Below are 13,279 nucleotides of genomic sequence, written 5' to 3'. Positions count from 1 at the left end.
TAAATTTTGACGTTGTTACTTTCTTTTGGTAACCGAAACTATACATCCATTAAAACTCAAAATACTTCATATATATTATATATAGTTATATATCTAAGTTCTTTACGGTCATTTAATACATGCGCTTCTTACTACACGACAATAATATGTGTATTTTTTTAACACAGTGACACTGCCAGAAGCCCGTCATTTTTTTCAGAACAATAAATCAAATATAACTTTTACTACTACTCATTTTGTATAATATACGCGTTGACGATGCGCCAAAACCGTATCACCTCATCCTATTCGTCACCAAAAAAAAGTAACCAAATTTAAAATAATAATTTTTATTGTTAAATCCGTGCATATGTGTTGTTTAAGTTTCAAAGCTGCATAATATTATTTTGTATTAATACAATAACTAATAACTATAACGTTAAGTGTACGAGAGATTTTTCCCTAGGATATAATGTTTATATTATATGGCATACTTAATTTATACTTGGAATAATGTCTGCGTTTCCTCTATCTTTTTGACTATTTTATATTTTATTACTATACATATACATGATGCAATACGTGTGCAATGCGTACTGATAAATGAAATACGTATAATTACTGAAGAGTGTGTTTCTATACTTCTATACAGAATCTGCTACGTGTGCAACGATAAGCTGCAAGAGCGGTCAGAAATGCCTGGTCGAGAAAAAGACCGGACGTCCGAGATGTGTAACGTGTAACCTATTATGCTCAGAAGAGGAAACTTCGGGAAAGCGCAAGGATACCAACGGAAAGGTATGCGGTAGTAACGACAAGACGTACCACTCTTGGTGTCAAATGTTCATGGACGCGTGCGCTACGGGTGTAGTGATAGAGACCAAGGCATCGGGACCGTGCCGAGGAGACAAACCATCGGGTAAGTTTTCGATTTATATTTTTCTTAGATTTTCACCACACTGGATCACAATAACTTATGTCTAATACCAAAGTAATAACTCACTCGGTAGTTACAGTTAATAAAATACAACGGATCTTATTTTTAAGTTTATAAAAAATTGTGTACGGTATAAAGCGTTTTTGTTTTGTCCACGCGTAATAACCTATACTTGAGTACTTGTCTATGATATGGTCCACTGCTCAGCCGGGAGCTGTTTGCTAAAAATCGTGAAAGCAGTTAAAGTCAATACAGTATAAGACAAAAACAAAAGTAGAGGAAATAATTTTATAATAAAAAAGAACAACATTGATGTAAATATTATCATCAAATGTACAAACAATGTATCAAACTAGTCGTCAGATGATTTTTGTTATTTAGGTCAAAGGTATACTACTTTTGTTACTGATATGATGATATTAAATTGTTATGTTTCATTGTCGGGCTACTGGATATCGGTATAATTCTGTATAGAAATGAATTAGTCACTTAACTCCACTTCTTATACCGAAAAAGTTATAAATTTATTCGTATCACACCAGTTGCTCAACAATATGTATAGGCACATGTTATAATATCAAGTCATAAAATGATTACGATAAGTTCAATTACCCGTTTCCTTTCGATTGTTTTGGTGTTCTACAAACAGTCGTCGCACATCGCGTGTACATACATAACATCCATCCGTTTATTGGTGTGTATTGACTATAAATTGAGATGACAGCCAAAAGAGTAGTGCAGGCGTAACTTAAGGGTTTATAGTCTACAGATGTACATAGGCAATAGGTATATAATATATATAATCTATCCCCCGAAACGGCATGATTTATTTATACACCATTATAGTCACTTCCCGTGTCGCCTCTCATCTTAAATTTATTCACTTCCGGTCAGATGCGTGTATTTTCAGACAGACGAACCTTATAGAGCGTATTGCCTCGAGGGGACGTAAAATATTTTTGAAACATTATACCTTAAGCTGTAGCCTGTAGCAGTCGATTAACCGCCAGCGATCAGAGTTGGGTAAGGTGGGTGGTTAAGAGTTTAAGACTGTTAAGAGTATGACACAACCGCATGTACTGTATCCGTCTTACAATCGTACTACATAACAAATTTGTGTTCAGCAGTTTCAATTTTGTCTAGTAACCTTTAATAATAATACAGTGATTTAAATTTGCTTTGCAGTACGTTTGTAAAATGGAAACAACTGCACATACGGGTGGGCGTCCTCCTAAGGTTCATACTTACACTGAACTATATAAAATATATTAAAATATATTATAACACATTATATACTCTTCGTCTATATACAACTTATAATAATATAATATTATTAGACATAGAATTTATATTCTGCACCATCATTTGATTATCTTCACTTGTTAGGTACTGCCGAACGAATGGTTCACGCTAGAGAGCCTAGATCTAGTCTCTCTAGTTCACGCAATACAAATATTTTTAGTACAATATATTTAATCAGCCGAAGTACTTTTATAAACATTTTATTTTTTAAATTTAGTTATTTTCATAACCAAAAAAATATAGTATTATGTAATATACATATATGGGTGTATATTATAAATACAATGTGATCGGTTTTTTTAGGTAGTTAATATTATAATTCATGACCGGATTACGTTGAACTGAATCGAAACTTTTGACAAGCTTGTAGCAATGGGATACCTTATTAATAGACATGAAATTCATTTAATAGCATTTTAAATTATTAATTATCTTGGTATACGTATGCAACGAAGAATTTTTATTTTAATATTTATATTGATATTATAATAATTCATAATATTAATTATTTGATAATTTACTTAGACAAACATATTTTTAAAGTCATTTTGACTAAACAACAATAGGAATAAAATCAAAATTGAATAATGAGAACCATTTTCGAAACATTTCATTAAAATCTTAATAATTGAATATTTCGCAAAGAACAGACATCTCTACTATCATACTTGTTTGTTAATAATAATGTTTAAATAAAATATTTAGAACTATTCAGTATGACATTAAATAAAATAAAAAAATCAAACATAGAATTTCCAATCATGAAAATTAAAGGGTTTAATGAATAAATAAATTTTAATAAATCAGAAAAACGTATATTTAAATTTTAAATGACCTTCATCTAGTTAATTTTGATTTTAGAACCATTTAATTATCAAGTCAAATGACCGAAAGTAAATAAGCCTAAAGAATAAAGATTGTTTTTATAAAAAATATAACTTTTATGTGTATGAATTTGCGCCACAACATATTCCGGCTAAGGACTTAATCGTCACCACTCACCACTGTTTCTCTGGACGTGAGGATAATTGGACGTTAAAGAAAGATATATAAATCAATCAATAACAATATTTGAAATATATTAAAAGTACTAAAATATATCAAGAAAAATTAATAATTTAATATTAATTGAAATATTTTAGCCAATTTTACGTAAAAAATATGTTCTATAGTTCTGGTTTATAAATATTTATCAATTATATATTATAAAATTAGATATTTTGTATACATTTTTGACGTATTTACTATAAAAAATATAATTACATAGTATAAATAATTATTGATATTGTATTTAAATTATTGGCGTACCTATATAATAATAAGAAAAATTGTTTTAGATACATATTTTAATTTTAATGAATAATTTACTTAGATATTTTATATAGGTACATTTTTGATGTATCATAGTAAATATAAATAACTTAATAGTTTTATTTTTATTGATTTATAAATATTGTTTGACGTCCAATTGTCATCACGTTCAAACGGCTACGACGTTTTGTACATTATTTTACTAGATCGCACGACACACACTATATGTGTACTATAATGTATTTTCGTTCGTGTCATAATCATTGCAGTAATACAGTACATTAATTGTTTTATCTCATACTCTGACATTTTGATCATAATACTGTTTCTGGTCAATATTATTTAAATATGGTTTTTTTTATTATTATAATATTAGTAGTTATGTACTTTGTTTATTTTAAAAGTTGTTTATTATAATCTTGGCTGTACAAGTGGTTTAAAACGGTCCTTTTTAAGGGGTTTAGTATAGGCAATATCTTAAATTAATATATCTGTTCTCAATAAAACTATTCTCAACACTTGACACTTCTTATCGTCATCGATTACGGAGAATAAAATGTAATTTTGATTATCCATAAAACATTTTATAAGTCACATATAAAACCATAAAAATTAGATAAATTATGAAAAATATTTATGGACATATTTTTTTTTTAAATAATTATAAGGCATAATATATACCAGTTACAGGGCTCTATCGCCGGATGACCTCTCTAGTCTCTTCTCATACCATTCATACTAATTGTATATATTTTATCATCATGTTTTTTTTATTATCTTATATTAGCGTAGATTGTTTGTTAATTTCTTTTTTAATATAATATTCACTTAGTACCTATACGTTGATTGCGTATTTCTGTAATTTATGCCATTTATTGAACTACTTACCAGCAGCAACTTTTTAACTGATCTTAGTTTATTTAAGCCAATACTGTAACAAATTGAAATTACCTATTATAATACTTAATTAATTTAAATTAATTTTTTTTTTTTAGATGTATTCAACAGCAATTGGAATTACGTGAACGGTTCAAACGTACTCATCGATGGAATTTGAACAAGACAAATCGACTATCAGAAACGTGATATGATTCCTTTAGACAAATTTAATGCACAACATATAATATTATATACATACCTATAATAATTATACACCCATATGCTAATATTAAAATATTATAATACAATATATATTTTAGTGAAATTAAATTATCGATATTATAATATCACGCGATTCTACATACACACCTATATATAATATTATACCTACTAAAAGTACAGTCATGTATAATACATTATTACCTATACATTTTAAGTACAATTATTATAACTGAAGTAGTATTATAATAAATATAATAATTTAATATCACACCCTGAAAGTATTTACGTCCAGACTAAAATAATTATATTATAATATTTATTAGTTTCTTTTGTAAAATATAACTATACCGGCTGTAATACTATATATTATTATGCATTATGCAATTTAGATTATATTATATAATATTTTAATGGTTAATAATATTTATTCAGAGTTTTATCGAATAAAAATTATATTGTTTTTCGCGATTTATCGTCACGAGACGGAGGACTCGATCCACGTCAATATTATTAAAACATAATAGTATAATATTATTAGTTTATCACAGTCGACCGAATAGTATTATTATAATAAATTTATAATCTAATATAAGACGTAGAATTGATAGGTATGCGAATATTTGTATTTATATTTTCCTTTTTGTCGAAGTCCTTGTGAATCATTACATAAATTAACTTAATGAACTATACAATGTACATAGATTTATAGATATATATACAATTATACTGTACATGTAGTTATACATAATTATATTATATATTATATAGAACCTATTTAGTAATATATCGTAAGTGTAACGTTTAACTATAAATTCATTATATGTAGTAAAGGTATTATTATGTATTTTCCAAAAAAAAAAAAACCAAACAAACAAACAAATATATGTCAAAAATCAATAATATAGTTCTTTTCGATATATATATAAATATAATATACTTTTTTTATTATAATATTATTATTAAACGTCTAGTCAAAATGTTTTTTTAGACTAATAGTAATTAGACCAATACATAGTGAAGTGTTATACATAAACCTTTATAGTTTTTCAACATTTGTAGACAAATATATATATAAATATATTGTTTTGTCATGTAGATAAATAATATTATGATATTATTACAGGTTAAAAATATATTATATTACATACATCGACAAACGGAATATTTTTTGGAAAATACCTAGGTATATAATAAATAATAGTATATGTAGTCTATTAGTATTTATAATTATTTTACTATGTAATACAGAATATTATATTACGTTAGATAATATTGTATAAAATATTATAGACCCGAATCGTAATATCGGACAAGATTAATATTGTATTTGTATCGTAAATCATATAAATTATTTCGACGTAGAAATTATTTTGATTACCTAGGTCCTAGATATCAATTTACTAATATTAACCCTTGTAATTCCTTATTGAATAATGACCTTGAAAAAACGTATTAAGAAAAAAATTTAAAAAGGTACAATTGGGAAAAAAAGGTGAGGGTTGTTATTTCAAGTTTTTGAAAAACGCCATCGATTTTCCATAGTCAATATTGGTTAGTCGAATATTATCACGGAAGTTGGTATTAGGAAGTTAATAGACTTTTTAACTTTTTTCCTGGTTCCAGGTCAAAATATCTCCGTAAAAATATCACCGTTTTAAAGTATCTCCAGTACCAAATCCGAAAAAAGTACAATGATTACGATGAATGATTTTTTTAAAATGGTAAGTCAATACAACGAAATTACATATCTATGAAATATTTAAGGGGAATTGCTTACAATTTTAAATTTAAATTTAGACATTTTTGAATTGGATAATATACCTATTTATTTATTTAATTTTAATATATTATTCAATGGTGAATTATTATATACAGTCAATTATAATATACATAATTTATTTTGTAATAGTATTATTTTAAAAATTACATAACATGTAAGTAATATTATTGTTATGATCATGGACGTCCATTGGGAGGGGCAAGATGGAGCACTTGCCTCCCCTGGACAAAAAATATTTTAAAATTGTAGCTCAATAAATATTACCATAACATTATTATTATCTTTATATTACCTTACATTTGAGAATTTTTTTATTTTGACCCCTCCCTAAAATGTTACTTATGGTTATGATTACGATTATTTACGATAACATATTTTTAAATATTATTTTAAATATTTTCATAGGAGATATTTCCATATTTTATGGAGATATTTTGACCGATCATCAACGTGCATTACGGTGCATAGTTCAAACTTTAGCCAGAGGTTGATCAGTTAAGTTTAATTATAATACCTTTACATATCAATAATTTACCCAATAAGATGACGATTTTGGTCGTACATGCAGTCGTGCAGAACTCATCCAAATCTGTTACTTGCACTACTCGCAGGTAAAAGAATTTTTATACATTTAAAATTCAAACTCGTATAGACAAAATAACGATTACTTACATAATGCAATATATTACAACAGAAACGTTTTGTGGTTTAGTTGCATTTCTCGCAAGGATATCGATGACGTGTGCGAGAAAATAGCTGAAATTAATCAAGACATAACGGTTGTAAAGGCGGCGGCGTCACGGAGTTTTTCATAACGATAACATGTGCTGCAGGTTATATACACAACGCATATCCTTTTATGTATACGAGTAATTGATTATTATAATAAAAGATCCTTCCGACAAACACTTCCACTCACAACTCCGTGACACGAAAATATTTCCGTCGTACATTAATTACTTTGAAAAATTACTGTATTATTATTGCCTACAAGTTATAAATGATTATACCAAGTTTATAACACTATAATAACTGTATTTATCTGCTATTCTTGTTAATACATTTTCTAATTTCCCCAACCCCACCCACAACTCCGATTCGACTCCTATACAGATGACAACAGTCCTCGACTACTACCGGGACCCGATCAGTTTAAAAACGTTAAGTCGAATTTGAAACACACCGTCGGGAATGAAAATATGTCCACGTCCATCATTGTCGTCCGTCCCATACGTTTTTTTCCTCTTCCGTCGCGTTTTAACCGTTCTCGAAATAATATAATTCGATTTAGATACACATAATAGGTAATGGCTGGTACGTCCTACTTACGATTCGTCTGTTATTTTTATGACGGACGCGTACACACATGTTGAACATCACCACACGTCATCCTGCAGCGTAATAGTACGATGTTATTATTTTTATTATTGTTGTATACAGTCGTAGTAAAATCATAATAGTAGTAATATTATAATAGTCATTATTACCGCGATCGCATAACGCATTGTGTCCACAGTACACCGCACGTCCCGCCAAAGGTCACAGTCCGCATCATATTATTATTGTATTGTTATTATACTGTAGCTGTTGTCCCGATATTACGTATTATTATGTGATATATCATAATATTATACAGAGTGTTTCAGTCACGTCAACGGGATCGTTTGAAATTTGTTTTGCTATGAATATACATTATAGCGATTTATATTGCACGTACAGCCAGGCCGTTTCTGGTTTTCGTGAAAAATTAAAATCGATTTTTGGTCAAAAATTAGGTTTCCGGTGTGTTTCTGCAGAAACGCGTATCGTATCGTATTTATTATTGTTAACAATATCACAGACGACGGACTCTTCCGTATTACAATATTATCATGTTTTAGCTATAATAGTTCTAGCCGTAATTCATGTTCATAAAAATCGCGTTTCGAGAAGAAACAAAACCGTCAGCCGGCCACGACTAGACCACTCTATACACAAATATTAAATATTATATTAAATTTAAGGGTAACTACGATGGCGCAGAAGTACACCTGTCCGGGCTATTCGTCCACTTATTTCACGTTTTTTAATATTCTTATATTATTATGTAGTGCATCGTGTTCACACACGATATTTGTACGATAATCGTATATAGGTAAATATGTATATTATTATTAGTTGTATTATTAAACATTTAAACTTGCTTTGGCACGAAGATTACATCATACTCATTATAATATCATTACGCATTACGTAATAATATAATATTTTTTAAGTCGTAATATACTCGTATTATAGTAATTTTGTGAGCTAACGACAGGTAAAATGACAATATAATATTATTGTCGTTGTACGACGTTTGATATAGATTTTTGGTAGGTACATTATTTAAGCTTCGCTCTGTATACCTAGCTAGTAGGTACTTGTACATATATATATATATATAACTATAATACTTTATGTGTATGTGGTGGTCAATGGTCATGCTCCACATGTATACCAAACGGCAGTAATAATACCGACACACGTCGTAGATGTCTCGTGTCGGCCGTCTCATATATAGTAATTTACTAATTATAATAATCGGGATAGTACACTATAACAATAATATAATAATATTATGTAAGTACCTATATCTACTCATACGGTTATGATTACAAAATATAATAATAATTTATTTATGAAGGTAAATTTACTCCTATATAACAGGTTACAGCCTTACAGGTAACTTAACTATCACATCGCATCACTGCTCTGTCGCAGACGATTACTATATTATATTATAATATACTTAATAGGTACGAGGCAGCTAAATATTTGATTGACGAATAATCGTGTTCGGCAACTGTATCATCTGGATGGATGCACTCTGAATGTCGTCAACGTTTTGAAAATCTGCCGAAAAACAAAATTTTTCAAGATTTAGGTATATAGGTATATTTACCGCACACACGCTAGATCCACTAGATCCACGCGACTGGATCAAAATATATACTCTACTCAAATTTAATATAGTATAGCTGCATTCACTATGCCCCCGACATTTTGTTCAAAATGAATAGACAGATAAATAAATTATTATATTATTAAGTCGTAATAATAATGACAAAAATTCACATATTAATTTAAAAATGTGTGCAGTTTTAAAAAATTGTTCATTCAAGTTTTGTGATAACTTTTGTATGGACTCAACTTTTGTAAGACTTCATTTAAATTTTATCAAAAATGATTTAACAAAATATTCAAATCGTAGATGATTCATTGAGCCCGAACGGTAAAATACTAAAATTAGCTATCAAAATTAAAATTAGCTATCAGATAAATTGGTAAAAAAAAATTATTGTTTTAATTTATATTGATTTACATTTTACACAATAAATAGTTATTCATTTTTTACAAAAAATGGACTCAATAATGTTCGAAAAAAATATATTGTTGAAAAGAATTAAAAAATCAAGTTTAAATTTAAAAATTAAACTACTTAATTATAAATACAAATTACAAGACAAATTTAAACCTATACTTACAACATAGGTACATCATTTTATATTAATAAATAATATACCTTAAATGGCCTAAATTATTATTAATAGGTAGGTATGTACAAATCTATGTTTGAATATTACCTACCTAATAAGTAATAACAATCTTGAACAACAGATGATTTATTATAATTACGTATAATTACGTATAATTTTATATCTCTATGAATTATATGAGAGTAGACTGTAGAATATGTTATACAGTTACGACTGTTGCGAGCAACTTGATGAACCAAATCCAAATGTAATATTGATACTTCAGTTGGACGTCGTGTCTTATTTCGATCTAATTACTTTGGTTATAACACTGAGTAATTTGAACTTCAATGTTGGTCAGGTACTTAATTATCAATAGGACATAATGTAATTTTTAACATTATTTTTTTCTTTAAAAGCTTAAAATGCACAAATGATCGACTGATTTTTCAATCATATATTTTGTAGGTTAATACCTATGTGATGCAATATGGAATTGACTGTTATGAAAACATTCATCTATTTAAAATCACAAATTTTTTTTCAAGTTTAATGAATGAATTAATGTTTAATTGAACTTCCTACGCTGTATTGCAGGTTACGCATAGACGGAAAAAATCTATCCGTTTATTACTACACGCGTCTAACTCTGCAGGGACTACAACGAGTACAACGTATTATAATTATGAAAACAATTTTTCTCCATCGTATTACGAGGCGTTTTTGATGCCAATTATAAATTTATGTTTGTTGTTGTGGAAGCGTAGTCAGAGGCGTATTTAAGGGGAGCACATAAGACCCACTAAATTTACCGTATTTTATATTTTTTTAATTTTTATGGTTGAGAATATTAACCTCTTTTACTTTTCACGCACTGTCGCGTTTATTTAAATTTTTTGTTTGTGCTCCTTCGTATAAGACATAACTAAGTATGCCCCTGGAGCGTACGGAAAACAATAATAAATAAGCGATGGAGAAATATTAATTGCTGTATCAATTTTGTCAACTTTTGTAAATAATGAAAAAAAAAATAAAAAATGTATTAACATATCGTTTTATTTGGAGCGATCATCTGTTAAGTATTTTTTATTTTATGCTAGGTAATAATGTATGCGTATATTCATTGAAAAATTATAATCAAACTTGTTTATCAAAAGAACGACATACTTACAATATTGTCGTCATTGTCGTGCCGGTAGATGTGGAGGAAATGTTTTGATATTACCTATACCTACAGGCTATATAGTAGGTATCAAAAAAAGAGACTTTCACATATAAGCCAATCAAGACAACAGTAGATCAATACAAAAAAAAAAAAATAATAATAATTCAATATTTCAACGCTATTGAGTTTTTACAATGGTGCCTAATTATATGTAGTAAATAAAAAGGGTATCCATCTGCGTGATTTTTAATTATCACAGCGAGTTCGTATGAAAATGAGGAAAACGATTACGTGTAAGGACAAAATATACAATGAGATCATTCAATCGGAGTTCAAATTCGGCGACTAGTGTTTCGAATTAAATAGGTACTCAGTACCTACGACAAAACTTAATTGTCGGTTAACGTCCAGTTAACATAGGTAGGTAGTAAGTTCACATTCTTCCTAGGTAGGTTCACTACTTATCATTTATCGACAGTTAACTTCTACGATTAATCAGCATTGCAAAAAAAATTTGCGCAGTACAGCCAAGCCAAGGTACCTATACTCGAAAACAACATGCATTATTGAAGGTAATAATATTGTACCTATATAGTTAGTTCACATTATTCATTATTCGTTCGTCTTGATAATAATTCATGATAAGCTATTAAGTACCTACTTATATTGAATTATTTAAAACGCACTAAATAATTATCATCACGCCGGTCTAGTGTGCACGGACTTGCGTAGTAGGTGGGTCTTCAAACTTTGGATCTCTTGTTTCGTAGATGATACCTACCTATTGTCTTCATATTATTATAACATGCGATTCGAAAACTCAATATTATACACGAAATTCGTGATTGTTATATTATGTGATGGTAGGTACTGTGCGGGCGTGCAGTCATCTTATTCTGGTAGGTACCCATGAGCATAGACACGGGGGGACATGGCTGATAGATCGGGGGACATTTTTTTTATATAATATACTTTAAATACATTATATCGATAATAAAAAAAATAAATATTATAATTACAAATAGTGTTATATTAAAAGTACACAAGAATATATTCTGCTCTAGAATTAGAAATTAAAATATTATGAGAACTCTATAAGGTAATAACAATATCATTGAAATAAATTTAAAAAAAAAAATGTAATTTTATTCAATCTTTTTAAAACTACTAAGACAGTAAGACACTACACAATCTGATTAAAATATATTCCTTATTGCTTTATATTGTTATATTTATAGACTATATATGTATTAATATTGGTGTAAGGCATAGTCACATAGTTTTACTGACAAATTGATGCAGGTCGTTGAGATCGATTACACAAAATGTATTTTAACTTTAAGTCTATTGTCTATGTATTAACAACTATAGCTAATAAAATATTATTTTATATACATCTTTGATTGGTTGTTGTGTTGTCTTATCTGTACACAATTGATAGAGAAATAGACTAATCATCATAATTTGTTATTAAATGATCACAAACAACACTGTATAATATACTGCCAATATTAACAAATTTGATTTACAAAATATCAAAATATAGTATTATTATAATTGTAACACAATATATTATAGTACAATTAATATAATATTGTTATCATCATTTTTTGAGTTATTATGTTCACAATTTATGTATAATATTTCCTAAAAACTGTGTCTATTGACAATAATTTTAGTTATTATTACAAGATATGAATATATCACATTACAATAGTCTATAATATATTATGTATTTTTTTTTTTTTTTTATATAATATAATACTCTATTAACATGTTAAGTTAGTTTATGTTTAAATAAGATTTAAAATCATAAATAACAACATATTTTATAGTAGTCATTCTATGTAGAGCATCAAAGCTGTGCAATTTTTGTAATGAAATAATATTTGATAATAATAACACCAATAACACAAGTTAAAGATATTATTTTGTTTAATTGATACGGATGTAAATATCCATTGATTGTACGTATACTAAATAGTATAAAACATATACTTATAATAATAAAATGTTGATTGGCCATTATATAGATAAAGACTGAATTGTAGTGACCTCCATAATTAGAAGGTGAGGTATGGAATGAAAAGAACATTTGTTTTTACAAGTGAATAAGAATATTTAAAATAATGAATTATAAATTACCAGCATTGTCTAAATGTTCAATGATTAGTTTAATCAATTAACGTTAATCTGGTATTCTAGTA

At 27.9% G+C, this 13,279-nt stretch overlaps 1 protein-coding gene across 6 annotated transcripts in view; it reads left to right on the top strand.

The window, feature by feature from the left end:
* Nucleotides 1–5,237, top strand: part of LOC114125145 (follistatin-A) — a 72,630-nt gene extending 67,393 nt beyond the window's left edge. For all 6 annotated transcript variants that reach the window (XM_050210963.1, XM_050210962.1, XM_027988662.2 and 3 more), the window contains exons 6-7: nucleotides 632–898; nucleotides 4,525–5,237. In XM_050210963.1, coding sequence (XP_050066920.1) covers nucleotides 632–898; nucleotides 4,525–4,586 — 329 coding nt within the window. In that variant the 3' untranslated portion in view covers nucleotides 4,587–5,237. The remainder of the gene's footprint in view (nucleotides 1–631; nucleotides 899–4,524) is intronic.
* Nucleotides 5,238–13,279: the final 8,042 nt, after the last annotated feature.

This window comes from Aphis gossypii, chromosome 1 (genome assembly GCF_020184175.1).
Source record: "Aphis gossypii isolate Hap1 chromosome 1, ASM2018417v2, whole genome shotgun sequence".
NCBI classification, from domain to species: Eukaryota; Metazoa; Arthropoda; class Insecta; order Hemiptera; family Aphididae; genus Aphis; species Aphis gossypii.
This window is presented reverse-complemented; position numbering and strand designations above follow the sequence as displayed.